General features: G+C 31.4%; 1 protein-coding gene and 1 long non-coding RNA gene across 6 annotated transcripts in view; one reads left to right on the top strand and one right to left on the bottom strand.

Moving 5' to 3' along the window:
* The first annotated feature begins 2,938 nt into the window (after nt 1-2,938).
* On the top strand, nt 2,939-6,649 carry LOC138132801 (uncharacterized). Its single transcript, XR_011160184.1, has 4 exons — nt 2,939-3,097; nt 5,993-6,142; nt 6,196-6,339; nt 6,389-6,649. It is a non-coding gene; the product is annotated as an uncharacterized lncRNA (long non-coding RNA).
* Nucleotides 6,650-7,882: 1,233 nt separating this feature from the next.
* The window catches only part of ZnT77C (Zinc transporter 77C), a 41,183-nt gene continuing 24,186 nt past the window's right edge, over nt 7,883-24,879 (bottom strand). Inside the window, exons 1-7 of one of the 5 annotated variants that reach the window (XM_069050458.1) lie at nt 24,193-24,637; nt 12,293-12,494; nt 9,341-9,893; nt 9,162-9,287; nt 8,453-8,631; nt 8,174-8,365; nt 7,883-8,119 (exon numbers count right to left, since the gene is read on the bottom strand). In XM_069050458.1, coding sequence (XP_068906559.1) covers nt 7,955-8,119; nt 8,174-8,365; nt 8,453-8,631; nt 9,162-9,287; nt 9,341-9,893; nt 12,293-12,481 — 1,404 coding nt within the window. In that variant the 5' untranslated portion in view covers nt 12,482-12,494; nt 24,193-24,637 and the 3' untranslated portion in view covers nt 7,883-7,954. Of the gene's footprint in view, nt 8,120-8,173; nt 8,366-8,452; nt 8,632-9,161; nt 9,288-9,340; nt 9,894-12,292; nt 12,495-12,557; nt 12,692-17,082; nt 17,335-24,192; nt 24,638-24,879 lie in introns of those variants that run through there. The other 4 variants (XM_069050459.1, XM_069050457.1, XM_069050455.1 and 1 more) reach the window with 4 other exon arrangements.

The following is a 24,879-nucleotide window of genomic DNA, read 5'->3' as shown; positions in this document are numbered from 1 at the left end:
AACGTCAACAAAAAGATCAACATAAGTAAGTTCAAAAAACAATTGGGAATGGCTGCTGGAACAGTTGACTTGAACCTTGACGTTGATCATGACACCGGAAAAAGTTGAACTGACATAAACGTGACTATTTCAAGAGTAAGAGCCAGGGGATAAAGCAAAGTTTTAAAATGAACACTTTCATACAATCTTTCTTTGAATGAAGTACCTACATATTCATGTCAGATTTTTTTTTAATCTCACTCTTATTTACAATTGAGTTATCTACAAGAATTTAACACTTTTAAATAGTCCATTAGCATTTTATCACCTAAATAGGAACGTAAATATTTCAATTGTCGAAGATTACAGATCGAAAATATTGTTTTGTTTCCATTTTTAAATAAATACATATTACATAAAATGGTAACGAGATTTAGTACAACAGAATATCAGTATTATCTGATGCTGAAGGTTATTTGCTGACATTGCATTAGCTGAAGTTCTAAATAAATCAGACAATTCGCTCGTTTGTTGGAATGTCGGACGCTCCTACCTGACATTTTTAAACATTTCTATAGGATTGTTTGCAGCCTACATGTTCCTTCTTTTATTTTTCTCTTTTATATTTTAATTTTTACAATTAATTAATATTAATTTATTATTCCTTACTGTAGATATAACATCTATATTTTTAAAAATGTTTATCTTCAAGCGGCGAAAATCGCGTCTTTGTGCACCTCTATAGAAACAGATAAAGTGACTTTTTTTGTAACCGGACTTGAAGCACTTCAAGTCCTAGGACTTGAAATATTCACAGGCCCGGTGCCACTGTGGTCTAACACGAGCCGCCCGTGTGTATAGATGGCAGATGTCAAAATCAAAAAGAGCAAGATGGCCGTTCAACGTTAAAAAGTAAAAGTTAGACTTTACTTGGTAGACTTTACTAATATTATTGAACCTTCAAATACTAATAATATTGCAACGAGAGAACTAGGAATGACTGGTACTGTTACGTTATTTATTTTCCCTTATGGTGAAATTTTCTCAAAATAACGATTTAACAGACTTCGGGTCGAGATGCCCTGGACACTGCTCGAGAGTACAACCTAAATGTGGGGGTCGGTGGTGACAACCGGAAGAAAGAAAACTCCGAGTGGTTTAAACGAAATGAATACCTATATTTTCACTCAGTCCTGCACACGTACAAAATTTGATAATAAAAAGGTTTCTCACACTCAATAATTATGTACAAAAATGAAGGGTTGTGCCCTCGCCGCGACGAAAAAAAAATGGAAAACTCTCGAAAGGTAACTTGTATTCAAAAACTAAATTAAAAAAAAAGGGGGGGAGAGCCGAAAGCGAAGCCCGATATCGTCCTCGACGCTATTTTTCTACGCCGCCCAAGATAAAGAAATAAAACAAACAGGAGCTCTTACAAAAAAACTGTTATCACTCTGACCGGCCGTTTGCAGGCGGGGTCACCAGCAGACCGATAATTCGAATCCGAACAAAAAAAAAACGTTCTGCCTGAAACGAAGCGCTGGCTTCGCGAAAACTAAATTTTTTGTCTATCACCCTGACTTTGATCGTCACGGGGCCGTCGACGTCTCTGGGGACCTGAACGTTCCTCGGGCCCACGGTGGACGACGAAATTCGGGCGTGGAATTTGACTCGGCACTCCGGCGTTTGGTTCTCCGCGAACTTTCCGTCGGGGATCCGTAAATCTGGGTTTGGACTTCCTGGACTCTTCTTCCAGTCTCACCCTCTTCTGACCCTTGACGTCTCCACACCCTTTTCTCGCCGTTTCAGCCCCTTTCACAGTCCCGCACCGATCTGACCTTCCTGAGTCCTGACCCCTGACCAAAGACCAAAGACCAAAAAAAAAACCCTCCCCGTACTCTCTTCTGTCTTTTATCGTTTCACCTCCTCCTAATTCGGGTTATTATTATTTTTGGCGGAAAACGTCGTGCGCACGATGATCGAATCATTGACAAAAATTGCATTTTTTTTAAATGTAAATAGCCGTTCAACGTTAAAAAGTAAAAGTTAGACTTTAGTAGGTAGACTTTACTAATATTATTGAACCTTCAAGTACTAATAATATTGCAACGAGAGAACTAGGAATGACTGGTACCTTAAAATTTGAAAATTGTAATTTTAATGCTGCAGGAAGAGAAAAAAATAAAATAAATGAGTTCATGTACGATTTTTTTTTGTGATCCGCTTGAAGATTAGCTATTTATGCAACGAGTTGCAAAATGAGCGTCTTTTTTGCACTAGACATGACAATTGGACCACGAGAGTTAACGAGTGGTCCAACATGTCGTGTGCAAAAAAATAGCCATTTTGCTACAAGTTTCATACAAGATTTTTTCTAATTTAGTTATGAAAAGAGAAAAGCACACATTCTAATTAAAATCCTATTTAAATCTGCTATTTCAATAATTTTCCGGGATAATAATACTAATGTCACTTTTTATTACTAGTGATAATATAATGTCACTCTTTTGATTAGTCATTAAATGAAGCACGTTTGACAACTAAATTGACATATCACAATGGTTACTTTTCGTAACTGAATTAGAAAAAAAATAGTACACAATGTACATAATATCATTCAGAGCAGAAAGTCTTTTTATGCCCATTTGCGATCTCGACTCGTCTCGGTCTTCAATCTCTGGGCTTAGCACAAAAAGACTCACTTCTACTCTTAATGATATAATCTATATACTATTATTATTAGATACACCATTGTAAAGTTCACAAAATAACAAAAACCATTAAGATTTAAATTTTAGTTTTGAATTTTTTGAAAATATATCAAGAATGCAATAACTGTCTTATCAATTTTCATTTCTGACGTGTATCTATGAGTCATCATAAAATTAAAAAGTAAACGTTGGTTTTTAACAACTATTTGTTGATAATATATCGTTCGCAATATTAACTATAAAAATTTCTATAATGAAGGCTTCGGTTGTGTCATTTTCACTTCAATTTATTACTGTCTAACGAAAACAACTCATAGTCTTCGTTCACTATAAATATGGGTCGACTGTTAACAGTGTACTTACTGAGTTTAATAATATTTGCTTACATCCCTTCAATTTTAACATGTGTAAGTATTTTTGAGTTGAATAATATTCGTGTTGTAACTACCTAATAAGTATCGAGCGATCAAATTAATTTGTAATCGAGTCATCACGGATTTGAATCCGTATGTCTTTTTCAACTGATACAGGGTGTCCCAAAAATGGCATACAAACTACTTACTACCTTATCGAGGATGTTTAAATGTACATGAAAAAAATATGGAAAAAAGGTTTCCGACAAAAAAAATAATTATTTTTATTATTATTATTAACAGTAATACAATGTAAACAAAGATATATTCGTACATCATTACCTTGAAATGTTACCTTAGTGGATTTAAAATAATTTTTTCGATTTCCAAAGCTTCTAAATTTTCTATTACGCAAGATTAGATATTGGTAATAATAATGAAGAAAAGTAAGAAGCGTGAAAAAAAAGCTGTAGCGTGTCATTTTTTCACTCTGGCATTATGCACATACATGCACCAAAATAGCCGGATCATAAGAGTGCATTCATAACAATTGAAGTTATCTAGCGATTTTGCCTTTAGAAACGTCAAATTTTGTATTTATATTTTCATGTTTGGTTTCTTAGTTGCAGAGGATCGTAAAAAAAAATATTATGTGGAACTGATGCAAAAAGCGTCTTTTTAACTCGTGAGATTGCCGATCAAACCTTCCATTCTTGAAAAGTACCTACTCCTTTACGCATTGCGTAAATTAGATACTGTTTAGTACCATCTTTTAAAAAAATATTTTTCTGAATCAATTTAATGACATTTTTTCGTGTCGTAAAATAATAGTAGTTTATTTAACGAGTTCGTTTTAAAGGCCCACGTGTGTCAAAAACAACCCAATTTACACAAGAACGAGTTGAGTACAACGTTTTTTTGTTCGGCGAACCCCTCAAAGGTCCCAAATCGCTTAAAATCTTTAAAATTAACTTGACGTTTCGTTTTGACAAGTTGTGACATTTATCAAAATCCGTTCACACAGGAGAAAATTCTCAAATTCTGACAGTGTCGAACAAAAAATACTTTCTGCTCTATTTTTTTTTTGTTGGTATTTTAGTTCCTCAAAAGTGTTAGTAGTCCTTTAGGAACAAAACCACAGTCTACTGACTTAATTTATTGATAGTGGATTGTTACATTGACATATTGTGTCATAGTAACAATAAAGTAATGTACGAGTATGAAAAAGAAAAATTACATAAATACAAAATGATCAAAAGAACAAAAGTGAATACCTATATTTATTTCATACTAATATTTACATTTCTATTATAATTATTGCACCCACTTGTATTGCATAATGTTACGTTGACAAGTCAAGAAGAAAAATCTAGTGTGCCTTGTTTGCTTTGTCTTTTTGCACATTTTTCTTTTTCGATTAAATTATTAAATGCTTTAGGTCCTATCCCTCGTGTAATTATTGCTCTCGCTGCGCTTGTCCAATAAACTGACACTTTAAATCAAAAGTTACTCCCTTATCACATAATATACAGTATTTTACAGTTTATATTATAGAGGGTGATTCTGAAATAAGTTTGGAAAAAAACCCGGTAATTGGTGATGATGGGAAGAAGTCATAGACAAAAAAAAAATCTTATAAAAGTGTTTTCGTTTTCGAGATACAAATGATTGAAAATTCGCTTAAAATTGCTAGTACACTGCTGAGATAAAGGTGATAACCTGATTATCTTGGTAGTTTAGCAACAATAATAATCAAAGGTGCCCGTCAGTCACAAACGTAACCTTACTCCTCTTGATCATTTCCATAGAAACATTTACAAAGCAGTATGCTTGCACCTACGACTTTATTGTGGAGTTGATCTAACAATGGTTGCTAATGAAACTAACAAATTCGGACAAATTTTCCCTATTCATAGGCGTTGAAAATACAAGGATATAGGGTAATTTCCATCCTTTTGATTTCACCTCCAAAAGTCATTTATTCACACAAATTTTGCTTAATTTGTTACAAAAATAAAGAAAATCCAAAAAGAATTTCAGATGAAATATCTGGCAGGGCTCACTGATCATTTTCAGTACATATTGTGTGGAAATAATTGTAAATATTTATCCAACACCTGTTTGTTATGAAGTCATAATAATGCTGATTTTGAATATATTATGAGGTCTATAAAACACTAGTGGACTTCTGAACCCATAATTAAATTGTTTTTATAAAATGAACAGATTATTGAACATCAAAAAATGTAATACGTAAAACTAGAACTTTTTTTTTGGCATTAACGAAGTAACCCAACAGTACGTCTTCGCTTATACTAGAAACATCATTTTCTTGTTTCCAGTTATTGAAATCATTTAATTCCTTGTAATAAGGATCTTTGGATTTCTTCGCTAGCAAACTCGATGTGACTTCTTCAACATCTTTCGGTGTTGGATAAAACTATGTGCCTTTTAACAGCAAATAAGTCACTCAAGAAAAATTAGCCCACTCGAGCAAGCTCTCGTGGCTAAACATTTCTTTCGTGACTTATTTGCCTTGACACTTGTATAATAAATAGCTAAAAAAATTTACTTTTGTCGCCATGACTTTATTTTACAGAGACAATGTATTCGGAATATTATATATGACATATAATTACTGTTATGTGCATGTTTACTAAAAGCTTTTGCTTAATGACCAACTAGTGTGATAAGATTATTAGAAAAACTTTCAGAAACTGTGGGCAAAAATAATAATACCTAGTTATTCAATGTAACATATTTATGTAACCTTGGAATCCATATCTTGTTAAATGTAGGTAATAAAAGGAAATACTTGTTATTATCATATTTCCTACAATGTATTTGAACCAGCGAATAGTACCATCTTTGGTTCTTTTTTGAAATAATTCACTCTGAAACTGAACCAATATTTTGCCGTTTTTATTTATTCTTATATTTTTCCAACAGAATGGCTACACTTTTCTTCTCGATGATCTGAAAAACTGTGATCCTAATAATATTGTTAATATTGAAAATGCTGAGATAAAAATGGATGCAGATTGCAACTTAGTCATGTCAGCTTCAGGAAGCTCCCAGGAAGGGTTTCAGAACGCAGAAGTAGGTATTTTTTATAAACGCTTTCTTCGTTTCAACATAATCTTCTTTTAAAGGGAAATTACACAATTACAAATTCTGAACGTGGGGACAAATCAGAAGGACAGAGTGATTTCTGCCAATCTAAAAAGTCGGATAACATATTTCTAAAACTTGCTAAGATGTTCATCACTTTAAATCAAAGTTGTCCAATTCCACCTGTAAGTTTACCGATTTTTGTAATACGTATATCATAATTCGATTTTTCAGGATTCGGTTGAAAATATTAAGTATGAAGCTAATGTCAAGAAATTAAAATATTTTTTTCCTTTGGTTTCTGGAAAGACAAATGTGACAGTTAATATTAATCATGGAGAAGGTGTTGGAAATACTTGTTTGGCTGTTACTTTTTCTTTAACAAAGAATGATTCGTAATATAATATTATGGTTAATAGAAACTATGACCTGTAATTATAATTACAATGATGTATGTACTATGAAACGAAAAATAAAACTAATAATTTAATGAAATAGTTATTGTGTCGACCACGTGGTACTTGTACTACAATTTAGTGATCAACAAGAAAACAAATCAAGAATGCTACCTCATCCATTGTTTTATCGAAACGTCTGTCTTAGCTTAATCGCACACATATCTATACTTCTATACATAGTCGTTTCATTGGTTGCCTAGCTCTTGAAAAATCAATTATTAATTAATTAATAATTAATGCTTTATCTTCAATGGTAAAACTCATTTTACCACTTATTTTGCGATAATTGCTGCTTACAATTATAGGAAACGTCTGCAAACTTTTGCGAAATCGAAAAGTTTTTTCAAGGTTAATATCAACACCGTTGTTTTAAAACTGACGTTTCTTTGACATTTCACCGAAAAATCTGCTTACCAGTGACATCACGTTTGGCAAGAAAGCTGGTAAATTACCGTTGAGGGTACTCTCGTAAATTACCAATTCTTACGAATGTAATGTGTTGCTCTTGTTGATTTTATAAATGTTGTCCATTATCTGATAATGCACAATTATAATTCCAACGTCTAAAATTAAGGAGGTATGATTTATTAGTGTTTCAGACCACAAATTGTGTACGCCCATTAATGCTTATTTTCATAGGATTTCGCTACATGACCGATAATTTGCAAGGTCTGCTCAGATTTGTTTTATTTTTGGTCACAAGTGTGATATGTTTTTGCCCAATCTTTTCAACTGGAAAAAAAGTCGATGAGATCGAATGGTGAGTATTTACAAGGAAATATTATGTTTTGTTTCATTTCTTGTCAATTAAGTATATTTGTAACCGCAGAAATGAAATAAGAAACATTTTTTTCTCAGCACTTTTATTGAATCATATTTCACATATTTTATATCAAATTGTAAAATACTATCAAAACGTCAAATGGTCTGATAATGTGTATGTATTACAATTTTTCATTAAGTGTAAAATTTGACTAAAACACCTACTTAATCATAATTTTTAAACGAACACATGTAGTACACTTATTTACTGTAATGATTTTAACTTCGTCTTTTTTCGTTTAGTGACTAAAAACTAATTATATAAAATTTCGTAAAAACAGAAGTCACTTGATATTAAGATGGCAATCTATATTTATATAATTGAAAACAACAAAAAGAGTAATACCTACATCTTATGATTATTAAAAATTACCATCTAGCTTCGGGAAGAAGTGTCTAAAATATATTTTCGTAACATTTACTCTGGGAATTATTCAACACACCTAGAGAATTGTCAATCTATTTTATTTACAGGCAAGAATTAAATAGTTTGTACTTTAAAAAATTAGTCCTTACGACTTTATGATTGTATCTGATCGTTACTTTGTGTGGTTTCAGTTCTCGTCAAACACTCCGTTGTTTTCGAAAATTCATTGTTGATTATCTTTATCGACCTTAGATCTGGTAAAGAATTTCTCAACATCTTGGCTTCTTTGGTATCCGACTTGCTACCCTTCCTCAATTTCTAGAAGCAAAATTGAAACAATCTACCTCTTCAGACAAATCAGACAAAATATACCACATTGCTAGTTTCGTAACTGGGGCAGCAATGACTCAGTTTGCATCCTTCACCTTGACACTGCATCAGACAAAGCGGTGTTAAATTTTGTGGAGTTTCAGCCTTCGTGTAAAATTCCGGTTGGATGGTTACTTGCGTAATACCATTTTCAATTAAGAACTCCTTAATGTCGTCCATGATTTTGTTGTAACTCTAAAAAGAACACTAGGTCATAGTGTACAATTATTCTCACACCATGGTGATGCAGACAGACCACACTGCATCTCCGTTGATCTTTACCTTTTGATTTTCGAAAATTATGTGTACTGTTGAGATGATTTTTGTTGCTGTCAGCTGCCACACGTGGAAATCGTGAACATTTACAATGTCAGGAAAATGATTTAACAGTTCTTTTTTTAAAACGTCTATGTTGATGGAGTCGGGTATGGTTTGAAGCAAGATTAGGCAGCTTTCTTTCACTGAAAAGATTTTGTTAAGTATAAAAACAAAATGAAATTTTCAAAATTTAAAAAAGCAATAATTAAAATCAATTAGGGAAAACTTTAGTGTTATTTTTGGGCTTTTAGCAGTATTTTGATATGTCATTAAGGATTTGCTTCCGGGATCCTCGTCAAATGTGTTTTAAGTGTTCACCTTCTAAAAAGAATCGGTTGAGTGAAAATCATGCAGTCCACTACTGTAGTTTCTAAATGATATGTGCATTGATTTAATTGACGATGACAACAGCAACAAGCGGTACATATTTATTGTTTGCGTCAAGAGTTTAGCAAACCGTGTACTGCATAAATGATGGTAGTTTTAGCTTTAGACCATGAGCTCAAGTGTCTTTACATAACTTAATGCATTACTAAAGCGGTACTGGTCTTTGTAAATTCATGACTTGTAATCAAGATTAGTTTTATGACCTAACAAAATAAGATTTTAAAGTGATAATTAAGCCAAATACTGCGCATCTTATACAACTTCCTTATCCAGTTGTTGTACTTACTGTGAGGATAACTGAGAAACATTAGCGAACCAGCGGAAACTAAAGACATCAACGGGTCAACATATTTGGCGATATTTTTATCTGTGAAATACACTATCAAGGCACATATAATAACGTAAACACAGCCTAAAAAAATGAAAATTACGTCGAGAAAGCCGTTTTTGTCGCAGAACTGGTACCTATAATATCCCTACACATTTCTAAAAAGCCTTGTCTTTGTCTTTTTGGCGGGGGTGGTACCGTTCTCGTTCTCGACAGTCTTCTTCCTCCTTGCTTCACTAAATCCGGTACAACAACTCTGTCTAAAATCACGTCGCCACTTTCTGTGACGTACAAGAAACTACCTTGATGGAAGGTGTATCCACCAATCAATAAATAACAAACGCCGTTTAACAACAAACCGGCAGCACCGATGAACAGCACTGATAACGGATGATGCATTTCGTCGAAGTGATCGATGTGGACTAGAGTCTGTAATGCTTCGGCGAATACGGAAAACGACAAAGATGCCATAAAAATACAACATATCAGGAGTGAAATTACGTCTATTCGGGCCCATCCAAATGTATTTTTTAGTTTGCTTTCTTGATTGGCTCGTGTGGGGGATTTTTTCGTTTGGTTTGGTTTCTTGTCTGAACAGCCAGTGGGATTTGTCGATAGCTCTTCGCCGGTTACACTGGATTCGGTGCTGACGTCTTTTGTGTTGCATTCGTTATCCTTAATATTGCTATTCTGAAAACAAATACAAAATTATGAACACACATAAATTCGTCTGTAATTATTTATTATCATTTTTACTCTAAAATTATGAATTACGTCTGAATTAGAATATCACCGAATGAATTCACTCGATTTCTAGTTTACAAACCTGATCTTTTTGTTGTACAAATTATGAAATCAATTAGCATATTATTCAATTTAAATCTAAAGTGAAAATTGATATGGCGTGTAGAATAAGTCTAGAAGGCTGAGTTGATTTAGGATGTATCCTGAAGGTGATCTAGGATATTACAAACTTTAAAAGGACAGCTAATTTATGCGCTGTACAAAATGCTTTATTCGAAAAGTTGACCTTACAACATTAAAAAGATCTTCGTTCCTTTTACGAATACATAAACTTGACATGTACGTTTGTATCTATTGTGCATTTAAAATTTCAATGTCACTTAGGGGCATTTTTTACCTATTAATAGCCTCATCAAATGATTAAAATTAATAATTTTGTATTATAATTCAAAATATTTTTCTTGAAATTATGCAAAAATTTTAATTCAGGATCTGTGTTGAAAACTGAACAGACGATTTAATTTAAATAAGTTAAGAAAAAATCATTAAAATTATCTGAATAAGTGAATACAATAATTGACACTATTGACAGTTCACGCCACATTAGAGTTATGTTTGTATAGAGCGGCAAAAATTTCAAACACGAGCATGGTTTGCTTCGACTAGAATCATTTATAATCATCCTGTGGCAATTGTTAACAAACTGTGACTAGAAAATTTTTGATAGAATATTCTAAAAATAAGTCAGTCAGATATTGTTTTATAAAATAAACTGACAATTTCTATTGTTCTATAAAATAAAAGCTGATTTGGTGATTAATTACTCTAGAAATGCGTCAATGTAAATTAATGTTTTTTATTTAACGCCACAGTGAACACATTTATTTGTCTTTTAGTCTTTTCTTTTTAAATTAATATTCTACATAATGACAACACTAGAAAGTAAAAGCAACATGTGCCACTGCAGCCATGTATTAAACATTTTTATTGTGTGTAAAACTGTTAAAATTTTAAATAATTCAAAAACACGCTCATAAAAATTCATCCAAAATATTTCATAACACGTAAGTTAACCATTACCATTAAATTTCACTTGATGTTTCACCCACTTAATTATATAAAGAGAAATTTAATGATATGGTAAATAATAAAACAAACAATTATCGCAGCTTAAAAAATGTTTATGAACGACGATTCATTGTGGTCTGCTAGGACGCAGACAGTACTTCAAGTTCATTATTTATTTACTTGTACTAGTTGTAATCTGCATTGTAATTGTTTCATTGGGCGTAACATGGTGTATTGGTGTCTGTAAAACACCACTTTTTTACAAAAAAAAACAAGGTCATAAACGGTACTTAAAAACATTCAAGGAATATTTGTTTACGCAAGTGTCCTTTAAATATCTATTAATTTTATGCAAAAATTTTTGATACAAGTGATACAAGATCTAGGATTCAAATTAGGAAGTGTCATCATCTTAGTATACCAACAAATAGTTGTCAAGGTTGAAAATGACATTTCTTATAATTATTTTGATTTTGGAGGAAAATGTGGTTGACCCAGTAGAGAAGTTCTAGTTCAGGTACATTTCATTTCAGAAGTTTTTGGAGAAAAAAATTTATCATAATTTGAATGTGAGATAAAAAACGTACAGTTTTCCTAACTGCAAATCAATTAATTTAAATAAGTTTTCTCCAGATTCCGCATTATTATCGGTAATTTTTGCATTGTAAATCAAAAATGTTATGTAATTGATAAAAAAATGTATTTTTTCAAATTACATATCCTGTCGCGGGATTAATTTATTGTAAAACATTAAAAATGGTTATGCATAAATGAGTGTTGCTGTATGTAAACACCGTTCACGTTGTTTTCGAATAATGGGAGGCCATGATTTATTTTTTAACGTTGGACACACTGTTTGATTTACAATCACTAAAGTGCCTGACGTGTGGACCTATCAAAATGAACAAAATGTTGCTGAATTTCCCGCAATGTCTGTGCAATCTTCTATTGCAAACTAGTAAAACTGACAACAATGCATTAGACATTCACGTTATTTATAACCTCAAACTTAGAAAAACATAACCTAATTCAACAGACAGCTTTACTACTCCATCACCTCCCATTATGCCCAAGCAACGTGAATGATAATGAAAAAAATATAAAACGGATGCTCACAATCACGTACAAATTTTTTGAATGATCATGACTAAAACAAGCCTTTGTTCGTAATTTTTTAAATGATGCAGGTAAAATGAATTTTGAAATGTTGATGCATAACTCGGAAAAAAATGTGTAGAAGAACGTTAATAATACAAGAATGAGCACGAATTACATACCTTAATGGTTATAATACAACCAGTCAACGCTAAAATATTGCACAGCATATGATAAGAGTCCATTAGAAGTGTTAAAGCATGTGTAATGTGACTAAAAACTAATTCTGTTATAAAAAACATCACAGTCAGGATTAGAATAACGTAAAGTTGTATGGGTTGCAGACTCCGAAACCATTCTTTCACCGGCATGTTGGTCTGTGTTCTGTAACAAAAAAATTAAGATGTAAATCATGTACACAGGAAATTGTAAAGTCGGGACTATTACCTAGAGTCGCTAAACATGTGGTATTTAATTATTAATCACGACTAAACTAAACTATTTCATATCTCATACGCTACTAGTACGGCAGTGATGTCGGTTTTGTAATACACATACCTATTTAAAATTACACAGGAAGTGCGCCAATTGATCATATTAGTTCTTTAATTGAACCTATTTTCTATTGTGCGGTGGTTCAGATAAGCTCATTGAAATTGCAAAATTATTTTTATGCCATGTTGGGGTAAGATAACGGCTTGCACAGTGAGTAGCTTGATACATAATAAAGTAGCTTTCACAATAAATTAATGCCACCGACAAGTATTTGCGTTTACTGTGGAAATGCCATATCTTTGCTTTAGCGGTCCAACAGGAGTTTTCTTTTAAATATCGAAGAAAAACATTTTGGAATATTTTACTTTCGATTTAATTGAATGGCACATCTACCAAGAACTTCTATCAATTTAGAAACAAGAAATAAACATACTTACAATAAGAAAAACAATTAGGGGAAAGGAAAATAAAATTTCTGACAACGTACCTCGTAACTTAATAATCTGTCACTTGTCAATTTTGACATTTATGCAAATTTTATTTAAAAAATGCGTGTGGAGAAATAAAGAAGAAAAAAGTCTTTTATTAAATAATTTCACAAAATATCGTATAAAAATTTTCCATTGGAAGAATTGCCTATATGCACGCCATTTTTCTGTAGCGTGTGGTTTAATCAGTCAAGAAACGTTGAGTAGTAACATTGGAATGAGGACATTGAGGAGAATTTCCTCATTCTGTTGGTGCTGTTGGAATTCTTTTTGGTTTATGAGATCGAAAATCAATTTTACTAGGAAATTATTTTTAAATGTTTGATTTTCTTTCTACGCAGTTTGAAAAGTTCGTTAAAATCCTTTGCGTCATTAGAGGCCATAAAGTTTAATGTCAAACAGATCATTAACTAATTGTAATAGTTTATTAATGGTATCAATTTAATGCATGTAGAAATAAATATTTCTGGTATGCAATTGTACATAAATCCTTAATATTGTTTTCATTTATTGTTTTCTTTGATATAGTGTTCCGGGAAGTTGCATGTAGTACATTCTTATTTAATGCAATGATTTTGATTTAGAGGACACATGAAAGGCAAGGGAATAACTTGTCCTTTTTAATTTAATTTAAAAAATGTTAATTTCAGGATGTTTTGAATATTTTTAACGTTGTTTATTGTATTTAGAACTTCACAATTATTTGACATACATTGAAACACACTGACTATTATCAATTTGATAACGTGACATTTTAACAAATAAATGCAATTGTCCTTGAAATCAATAATGCACTGCGCAGGCAATATACAGGGTTATTCTAAATGATTGTAGTCGAAGTAGGCGTGAAAACTGAATGTAAAATTTATGGTTGCCGCTTCACATAAAAAAACATCAAAATGATGTGAACAAGTGAGTACACACCGTTCACACACAGGAGTTAAATTGAGTGCAAAACAACTTCATATTTTTAAAATTGATTGCAAAACAACTAAATATTTCTGTATTCAATTGTTAATTTAACAAAAATAAAAAAAAACCTCATCACCGCACTTTTCACCTAAAAAATGACAGTGACAGCGACAAAAATGTAATAACATGGGCATGGGCATGGCCTACATTGACTACAATCATTTAGAAGAATAACCCTGTATAATTTATTCGTGAACATCATCTATTGTAGTTTGAAGGGTAGTAGTCACATTTATTGTTATTGTTATTTGTGTTAATTCCATAAAGTAACAATTCTTAACAAACAAGCGTAGTAATACTTAGAACACATACCTACATATAAAATGTCTTTTCACAACTCGTTACCAGTAATTTATCTAGACTTTATTTACCTTACCTTGATTAGATTTTTTTTACTACTGGACTATTTGTGTTATCTGTTATTTGTAAATTACTTAGGCCCGGTTGCATAAAGCTTAGTTAACATCGTGTCAGCTAACAACGCGTCAAGTCGGAAATCCGTCCATTTGATTGGCTGATTCAAATTCAATGTTAAATATCCCCCAATCAGATCGCTTGACAGTATGTTAACTTTAACAACGAATTGACATCGATTTATACAACCGGCCCTTAAGGTATTTAAGTTGACGTGTCCTGATTTACAATAATTAGGTAACGTCTATTCAAATATTTCTCAATATTTCAATATTTATTTATTTTGTACAGAGAATTTGGGTGGCAAATAACAATTTTAGATATTTGTTAGATATTAACAAGTAAAAAATATAAACTAAACTATAGTTTAGTACCCCGACTCTACACCCTTAGAACCCTATAGCGTTCTAACAGGCCAAAAAAAAATCTCTGGTAACATCTTCAAAATTGGATTTTACAGCTTCTGCTGTTGAAGAACGAATTAAAAGTTCTACGGTGAGATCGAAAAAACAATTAGAGTTGGCTGTGATCAAAAATTTCAGTTGGCAATTCGTTAAAATTTCAATTATCAGATGTCAGTCTTAAAAGTTAGGTTAGTGATTTTGAGAACGTTGAAAATTTTATTTTCATAAAGGTGTGCATTATGTGTGACCTGTCGGTTGTAAAAGAATCATGAGGAGCTCCAATCGTATTTACGAACTAGAGTAAATGTTTGAGATGTCTTCCTTCAGCTTCCAAACATAATGCTACTATCTTCGCTTCATGTTTTCAAATGACCTTCGCAAAGTCGGGACACCAATTAATTTGCAGTTATCAGTAATTACTTGCATTAATTCGGGAATTGTGCCAGGCCTGTTTTTGAACACGTTGTTTTTCAGGTATGGAAAAACAAAATAATCAAGGCAAGTTGTTGGTAAGTGCCTTGAAAGTCCGGAATGACAGTTACTATTGTAATTAATGACATCTGATTACATTTGAATTAAATTTTTACGTGCTGCCAACTAATCATGGCCATCTCGATTTTTTTTATTTTAGATCGCACGGTACCTATAATATACTGCCGTATTATCACAATTTTTTTATTTAATTTGAAAAATTATGTTGTAAAATTGGTACACATTGTAATGAAGCTACTAGATTTTATATGGATAATTTTGTATTAATAACAAAAATTATAAGTAAAGAACGATTTGATATTAATTTTAAATGTTTCGCTTTTTTTTTTGCATGATATTCATCAGTCTTAATTAAATTGAACATTAAACTTTCCCTACATGAATAAAAATGTTGACAATTATCATAACGAATTGGACAGTGACAACTGTAAAGAAAATCTTCTTATTCTTCTCTTGAAGTGGTATTTTAGGAATAGGAATATTAAGGTTTACATCAGCACAAAAATATTTGACGTGACATGTTTACTGTGGAGATTTGTTCGATAATACTGTGTTATACAGGCTGTCCCAGAACTGCCTCCCCAGAGAAAAAAAAGGGAGGATTTGGGTAAACGTGATAATCTAAATTTTAAAGAAAAAAGTTCTATCTCAAGCGATAATCCAGAAAAGACATCCTAAACTTGTCCAATCAGAGTTTAGCACCGACAAGGTAGGATGACCATAATTTTGCGTTGCTGGGGTTTGGAAATCAAAATTTCAAGTAAACTTTTCGTTGATTGTTGTGATATCAATAATTACATTTTATTTTTGCTGTCCGATTTTTAGTAATACCTTTATTTTTTGAACAGCAATTGTAAACTTAAAATAGTCTTCACTTTCTTGTACAAGAATTTGTAAACAATACTTTATTACTACTTGCAAGACTTATTCCATTCTATACAATTGATAATGAATACAATAAACAAATCTGTTATTATCAAGTATTTTCATGTAATTAACTTCTGTTTGTAAATATTTTGTTATATCAAGTGAAAGTTTACATACATACTCGTAATACGACAAAAATAATTTATTACATGTAAATAACATTACTGGGGTCATGATTTAGAGAACTTAAGTCTTTTATAATCTGATTAATTGATTAGGCCTCAGTTTTGAGTATATGTATTTGATACGTATTTGATAGTTGTTACCTTTGCAAACACCATTTCGGACACCAAAGTCCGTAATTATCTTATCGTAACTTATTTCATGAATTTTTAAATACCACCACTTGATTAGTGGCGCTGCCCCCGCGTATTTAAATTCGAATTCTTGTTAGCCTTATCTGTGAAGTATAAAGGAAAACCGTAATATTTTTTCCTTTCCCTCATTCTGTATACTGTTATTTACATAGCCAAGCGATTTGAACTAAATCAACGAAACACTAAATTAATAAATGAAAGTCAAACACTATTTTTCAGGATCAATTCAGAATAAATATTACTTAATCAAATAATAAAATGTTATTATTATTTCACTTTATTATTATTATTATCACGCTCCTTACAAATAAATATCTACTTTTATATGAATATAGAGTTGCAGTAGTTTCTTTTGATTAAAGGGATAATTGTCTTTAGGTCGATTTTGCTGTTTTGCCCCAAAAATCAAAAATTTATAACTAGTCAGGTTACTAATATGAAATGAATATCAAAATCTCTTTACCTTAAGAATTTAACTTTTTCTAGTTAAGTTAACACAAGAACAAGACACTTTATTTCTCCAGGACTAACTGCTGTACTTTGTGTTGGAACACTCATCAGTAAAAGACCGATTGATACATTGTACTCACCGATAAGAAAACTTTAATTGTTTTGTAAATACTATCAACCGTGGAGCTGCGTGCAGAACAAAAAAAAAATCTTAGAAACTGTAAAATGGAATTCATCAACATATGTGTAAATCACAGAAATCGTAATAAACTACGGTGGGTGCTTATATTTGCCGATAAACCAGCCAATGTTTATTTAATTATAATTTTTCATGTTGGTATTTACAAAATTATATCATTAAAGCAAGGAAATGAAATTGTTTGTTTAGCGATAAGATAAAACTGGATAACCCAAATGATTGATTTGTGTTCAGATTTTGTCTTCAATAAAGAGCTTTAGATTAATAAAATAGATTGTATCAGACAGAGTAGCAGACGTCGAAATCTGATTAACATTTTTTTTAGATATTGGTTCAGCAATAAAAAGTTAAAATACAAGGTCCTTTGACCATTTTTGAAATGCAAAATGGACTGTTGTTAATTATACCACTCACTAAAAATAGGACCAATGACTTAAATTAAAATATTATTAAGTTTGTTATGTAATAATTGAAGATGATAAAAATGCGATCTTCGACATCCATCAATAGGACAACGAGTTTCCAGTCTAGTTAGTTTATCAATGTTCTAAAAAATTAAAAAAAAACAACACTATGTACTGCGCTACACAGCTCTAATATAGGGTTATTTTATTCCATTTTATTCACCATAGAGTTCCAGGAAAATTTAATGTTATGCAACACAAAATACAGCTTAAAAGAGCGTCTAGATTTAATTTTAAATAATTTATCATTTGCAATCCATAATGGCAACAATGTTATTATAGAGTCTGACATAGGTAATAAAAAAATTTGTACGTCAGTTTTTATGCGATTTTATCATGTATTCAAACGATGAAAAAATAGATTTCTGATCTTTGATGAGTGCCGTAAAAATGCTGTTCAACCTGCACGTGTTTACTCTTAAAGATACCCAAATAACGTTGATTTCTTACAATATTTCTCCTTATAACCTTACATAGAGAACAAAATGTCATTTTGTCTTTTAAATGTGTTTTGTGTTGCATAACATTAAATTTTCTCGGTATAAAGCAGGCTGGGGTACACGCATTGTAGCTAATTTTCCTTTTTTATCACCATACCTTCTATACTCATAGATAGGTACAATAAAAAGAGAAAATTTTAACGTGTGATTTCCTTTTGAAATCATTTTATGAGAGCGGTTGTGGTTGAAAAAGTGCAAACGTTTGTCATCACCAGCATGACAGAAATGTCATAATCTCCAGTTATATAATATTGAAATTTTGTTTTTATTTGATTATTTCTGGTTTAGGAGAAAGTAGACTAAATGCATTATCCCAAGATATTACGCTGGTGACTTCATCGATGGCCCATCATTATTTATTATATTATTGCTGCTGGTTTTTCCAAACAAACAAGCACGTTTTAAATTTATTTTTTCAGTTTTTGATGTAATCTTTTTATACTTTTAAATATAAAGAAATAATAATATGAAAAACACGAAAACATGTTTACTTTCACTAGTTCAACTATTATTAAATACTGTCGTCAAAAATGTAAGAGTTTATGTAAAAATAAAATACCAACTAAAATATATGCAAACGATTGTTGTACTTGGTATAAATAAACTTAATCACATAAATTACTGAGTGGGTACATGACCTCGGCGTCCTAACACTTACTACAGCAATAGATTTTCACGTTAATGTTGTTGTTGATGATAAATATGAATAAAAGCCAATAAAACAAATTTTGCTGAGGGCATTCATAATAATGCTATAATCATCTGTGGAAAGAGAGGGAATAGCATGATTAATTGCAATAGAAAGTGACGTTATAATATAAATTAGCTTTACAATTATGCCTTGGCATTGAGACAAAACTCTAGTAAAAAGAAAATTAAAAGACCTGCTTACAGTTAACCTACAACATTCTTATGAAAGTTTTTTTAAATTTTTCAGTCATTTATTTAATATTTTACCTAATTACCACTACATGTGATTAGATGACGTAAATCCAGATAGTTCTATAAAAGAGAAAAATTAAAACAATCTCATTGTGTTTGTTCACAGCCATTTTGTATTTTGCATTTGCTCGTTCTGGTTTTTGGCTCAATATAATAACATTCAGTATGCAAAACTTAACAGATAAAACGCGAAATGTACTATGATAATTACAGAAAAAAACTTTCGTTCTCATAATTACGTATTCTTCTTGTGACAGTTACAACATTTCAAGTAATCGAACAATTACAACTTTTGTCGGTTGTTCCAAACAAGTGGTCTTAGAACTACCTAGGTACTGATCGTTTAACTGTTTTTCTGCCAATGCTAAATGACAGCTAGAGACGCAGTCTCTAACATCTCAACGAAATCTGAGAAAACTGTGTATTAAAGCCTTGAACTAAATACAGTTAAGTCATAACTGACGACAACAACAACAATTATAATGCACATAAATATGAATGCACCGGTTCATTAACCTTTCTCTTTCACATTTATTGACAGCATTGTTTTTGTACTTTGAATCTATTTGTACTCAATTTTGTTAATTGATTACGTGAATTGTAAGTGATAATTTGATAAAGCAGAACGTTTTCAGTTATAAATTGTAGCTTTTTCAGCTGCGACGTCAGGTTCTTTTTTTCGTCATACAAGTGTGGTTCATCTTGTTCATTTTTCATAGACATTTAGTTAACAGTTAAAAAAATAATACACGCACTAAATGTACCTATAATGATATGTTATAGTAAGGTGTCAGATCCATAAGAGTTAAAAATATGTTACACATACATACCGGAAGCACACATGTAACAAAAATGTACAAGGTTAGATGAATTAAAGGGAACACCTTCATTTTTTGTTGTTGATGATGTGTCGTACACAAAATTGAGACTATTTATTTAATCAGATATTTCATTAATGGTTCTCTACAGATGAAACGGGAAATCTATTTACATTTTGTCTAAGGGTTTAGCTTCAACAGCATAATAATAATACAGGTGATAAAAAGGACACTTAAATAACCCATGCTGCATTAGACAGTTTTTGAAAGTGTGTCATATATAATTTCTTTTTAAATTTTTAATAATATATTTGAAGCAATGAGAAGGGAAACATACTAATCTGACCTCTCTCTAACTGATTCAAAAATAACATAATTAGTGCACTTTGTTTCCGGACAGCTCATTAAAGTTGTCGTTGAAAGTACAAAGCTAACTATTTTGATATGTTCTTGAAGCAATTCCGTGATGTTTTACGATTCCGCAAATGTTCGCAACTGTCACTTTTATTAACCACACTGAATGCTTAATTCAACGTGTGACATGATTTTTGCCACGGTGCTAAAGTACTATAAAATGGAGGTGCAGCAACAAATTGCGATCATTATGTAGTAGAATTTTAAAATTTTACTGATAACCAAATTGCGTATGCAAACTTTCAAAATGAATGCAAACTGATACCTATAAGTAGTTTGTCACATTTATGTGGACTGTTGGACAATTTAACCAAACATAAAAGAATTCTTACATCATTTTAAGGAATTGCTAAACACGTGGTTACCATGAAAAACTTGATTTATACTACATGGAAAAATACAGTACAAATTATAAACTAATCAAGAGATAATTAATAATTACAAATTTGTGTTCATGTCGAATCAATCATTGATACTTGAATTTTATCGATTTTAATTCTGTTTTAAATATGTAATGTTTAGTTAATTAAATTACGATGAATATATAAACAAGTTAGCTGTGTGTAATTTAATGCTTTAATTATATCGAGTGTTCAAATGAAATCCTGGGCTGGGAAGGCGTTGGAAACTGTCAATTGTTGTGCTTTTTTAAAGCGTCGATTAACTGGAGCATGTTGACAGCTAACCTAAAATTTTGAGCCAAAAAAAAATCTTTTTTTTCTTTTTTTGCCATGTTTTACATGAAAACTAGAATCACGTAACGATTCTTTTTCTCAAAGCAAATATCTACGGGCACCCTTTGCTGAAAACAAACATGGTCAATTATGTCCCGATTAAACAAATGTCATTCGTGTCAAACGGCGGGAAATTCAAACTTTACACTTTTCTAAACGGTTTAATTTTTCCAACGCCTACTCAGCCCAGGATTTCATTTGAACGCGCGATATTATTATTAATTTAATTCCAAGATCGTTTTGCACCAACTTGTCTTACTTTTTCTAGTAAAAGTGGAAACTAATTATTTCATTATTATAATTAATAAGCGAAATGTATATTTATGCCACGAAGAATCACTCTCTAGTATTGCCTTTTGTATGACTTTATGAACAAGTGATCAGAGTTAATGATCAATTTATATACGTATCTATTTTTCACGCCTTGACCCCAATGTGAGATTTTCTGCAATATTTAAACTGATATAAAACATGTCAATAAAAATAAGTGGGTTTATTTTTCAACAATGTAATTTATTCACATTCTTAATGCATTTGTTTCTATGTAACTTGTGACCTGACAATTTTTAGCACTGTGTTAATGTTACTAATCGCGTTAAGATTTTAAATTTTATTGCCCACTGTAAATAGATTTCAGTTAAAGTATAGTACATACAGGGTGTTTCTGAAATACGTGTGTTAATTTTAACCAGTGAAAGAACTCGCCAATTTATGAAACTTTTCTCTATAACATTTTGTAAAATTCGTAAAAGTATTCCAAGATTTTTTGCCCCACAATTTTTACCAAACGAGTCGTTTTGTGTGATTAACTAGTTTCTATTTTTTGTAACCATGAGAATCTAAATTTTGATTATTTATTCTTTTCTATAACAATGGAACTTTTTAACAAAGCTCTGTTTCTATCACAACAGAAAATTTTCGCCCTTACCCATAGGCGGGTATACACTTTGATGGTTAATTTATTCCAAATTTTAAATCAATTTGTATTGCTTTTTCGTAAAAATGTTATAAAGAAAAGTTCCATGACTTGGCGCGTTCTTCCACTGGTTAAAATTAACACACGTATTTCAGAAACACATATGTAATTTAACCACAATAGTTTTCAAAGCTGTTTATTGTTTTTTTTTACAGCATCTCCTACAGTTGTATATTTACATTATTGTTATAGATTGCAATCAATTAACATTTTTATTTAACTCTATTTGTTTATAAGCATGGGCTACAACTGTTATTGGATAACAATTTCAGGCAGGATGTAAGAATATGGATTTGTTATTTAATATTTTTCTAATAGCCGGTAGATTAAAGAAACAGGAAAAAAGCGTAAGTGAAATATGTTTTATTAATATTTTTTAATTCTCTGTAAATCGCGAACGCATACATGATTATTCTAAATTACTTCCGACTTTTCCATTGTTACTATTCAGTACTTTGGAACCGTTGGGAAAAGCTAGATAAATTGTCTTTCACGTAATGAAAGGAAATTGTTCATTTAATGGAAAGAATTATTTAAATTATCGACATATTATAAATAACAACAGTAACGTAAGAGGTTCATACATTTATGTAATTTTTTCTCCACCGTATGTTATTTAAACATAAATACACCTTTTGGGCCGTTTATAAATTTGTATAAATCAACGAGGTGACAAACATTTTTTTTTGAATAAGTTATTATAAAGGAATAATTTTGAATACAAAAAAGTATTATGTTAATAATGGCACCTGGATATTCTATTCCTTATCTTTAAATACAGGTTGCACTTGGTATTATTTTTCTACCTTGCTTGCCTTTGTTAATAATGTAGTCAGTGATAAACATTTTTACATATCACAACACTTAACTGCATGTCTAGTTTTTTCAGCGTATTTACATTCTTCTATCGGATTTTCATTTAATTTCTCCTCAAAGTTGGCGTTGAAGAGTCGATTGTGAACGCACCACGGATTACGGATCAGCTGTTTAAATCTAACCTCACTTTTTGCATTATTTGTGTTTTTACACGGTTTTTACCTTCGATGTTTTTACTCTGCGGAATGACGAGTGGTGCGTTCACAACCGACTCTTCAACGCCAACTTTGCATTGTTTTTAAAATTAACTGTTTTTATTTTACTTGCTTGTTAATTTCCAAAACCACTGGGTTCCTGTACCAATTTTTTGCCCAGAAATCAAGTAAATACTATGGAGTCGCTGTTTTCGAATGATAACGAAATATTGTCAGCATACGAAGAAAAAATTAGAGAAGGATAAAATAAAAATCTTTCATGTTTGTTCACAGCTTAAATGGTGATATTTTTAAATATCTTATCTCTCAATAATTATTTTTGATAGTTTTAATCTATCATAGCCAAAGGAATAATTCACCCTGTTAAATGTAAAATAGTTCTGCATCTTACGTTTACGTTAGATCAAAGAGAGCTCGTAGATTTTTTAAAGATGATAGCATGAAAAAATATGATTAGTAGAGAGAGATAACGTAAATTTTAATAAGCAACAGGTACACTTAAATAAAAAAATCTACTTTTGACTTTTACTGTTATCTTTATCTGATAAACATGTTAAGTCAGTTGGTAGTCTCTTCTACTTTCAAGTGTCTTAAAAAAGATACTTATTAAGCGAACTGCACATCGACACCTTTCTTCGGTGACCTCACTACCTATTTCAGATTCAAAGTGCGAAAACACAAAAGCATCAATTACTAAATAATAACTTCGAATGAATAATTCATACGTCAAAAATCTGTTTCAATCATAAACAATGTAAAAATCTTCACTTATTATTTAAATGTGACACATTGTTGTTCAACCATGTAAAAGCAATTACACGCATATTAAAAGGATTTTGCTTTTAAAAGATTGACATTATCAATTTGACAACAAACAAGTAATCCAACACGATTGTTGCAAAATCGCTCACAGTAGCTTGTCTTTGTTGTTACATGATTATTTTATATTATGTTTTGGATAAAGATAAAGTAATGTTTTGTTTCCGTCTGTCTTATTATGTATTTGACAATCTCTCTCATCATTGTAAGTAAAAAATAACTTTACCTTTTCCTCTTATTCCAGTTTAAGGAAGCACGGAACTATGTCATTCTTCGTTATGCACGAGAAAGTATATAATACGTAAAGTGTAAAAGTTATTATGCAACACAATAAATTTACTAAGCCACTAAACCGATTCCAATCAGATTATTATTTAACACCGCTTGGAAGCCTCTTGCTGGGATATAATTTTTGCATCCATAATTCATCAAAATTTCTCTAAAATTGATCTGCACTGCCGGATAATTTCAGTAATTTCAACATTTTGTTCTAAGTGTGTCAAGTAACGTTTAGTTCTCGGTGGTCACAACACAAACGCGCACATCACACTCACACAACAACAACGAAATTTTTAAAGCACGTGTGATATTGAACGTGAAAAAGTGAAAAGTTTTCTGACCGCTGCCACTATTTGAATAAGAATGAATGAAATCAGTGAGCATGGTGTCGATTCACCCACTCTCACAACATTTCACGATTGGAAGGTATGGGAGGTCGTCTCAAACGACTTTCTTATAAAATTAGACTTTGTCTTGAACTTCAATTGCTCGCTGCAGACTGAACTGTACACTTCTAGCCTACTTTTCAGTAAATCACTTGGATAGACAGCCATCAGCCAATTACCAGATCAGTGTTTAACAGGACGTGTGTGTACCAAATAAATTTAACACTTGACTGAACAATCAACGGTAG

Source organism: Tenebrio molitor, chromosome 6 (assembly GCF_963966145.1).
Source record: "Tenebrio molitor chromosome 6, icTenMoli1.1, whole genome shotgun sequence".
Taxonomy (NCBI): domain Eukaryota; kingdom Metazoa; phylum Arthropoda; class Insecta; order Coleoptera; family Tenebrionidae; genus Tenebrio; species Tenebrio molitor.
The sequence above is the reverse complement of the archived record's forward strand: the minus strand, read 5'-3'. Positions and strand labels throughout refer to the sequence as shown.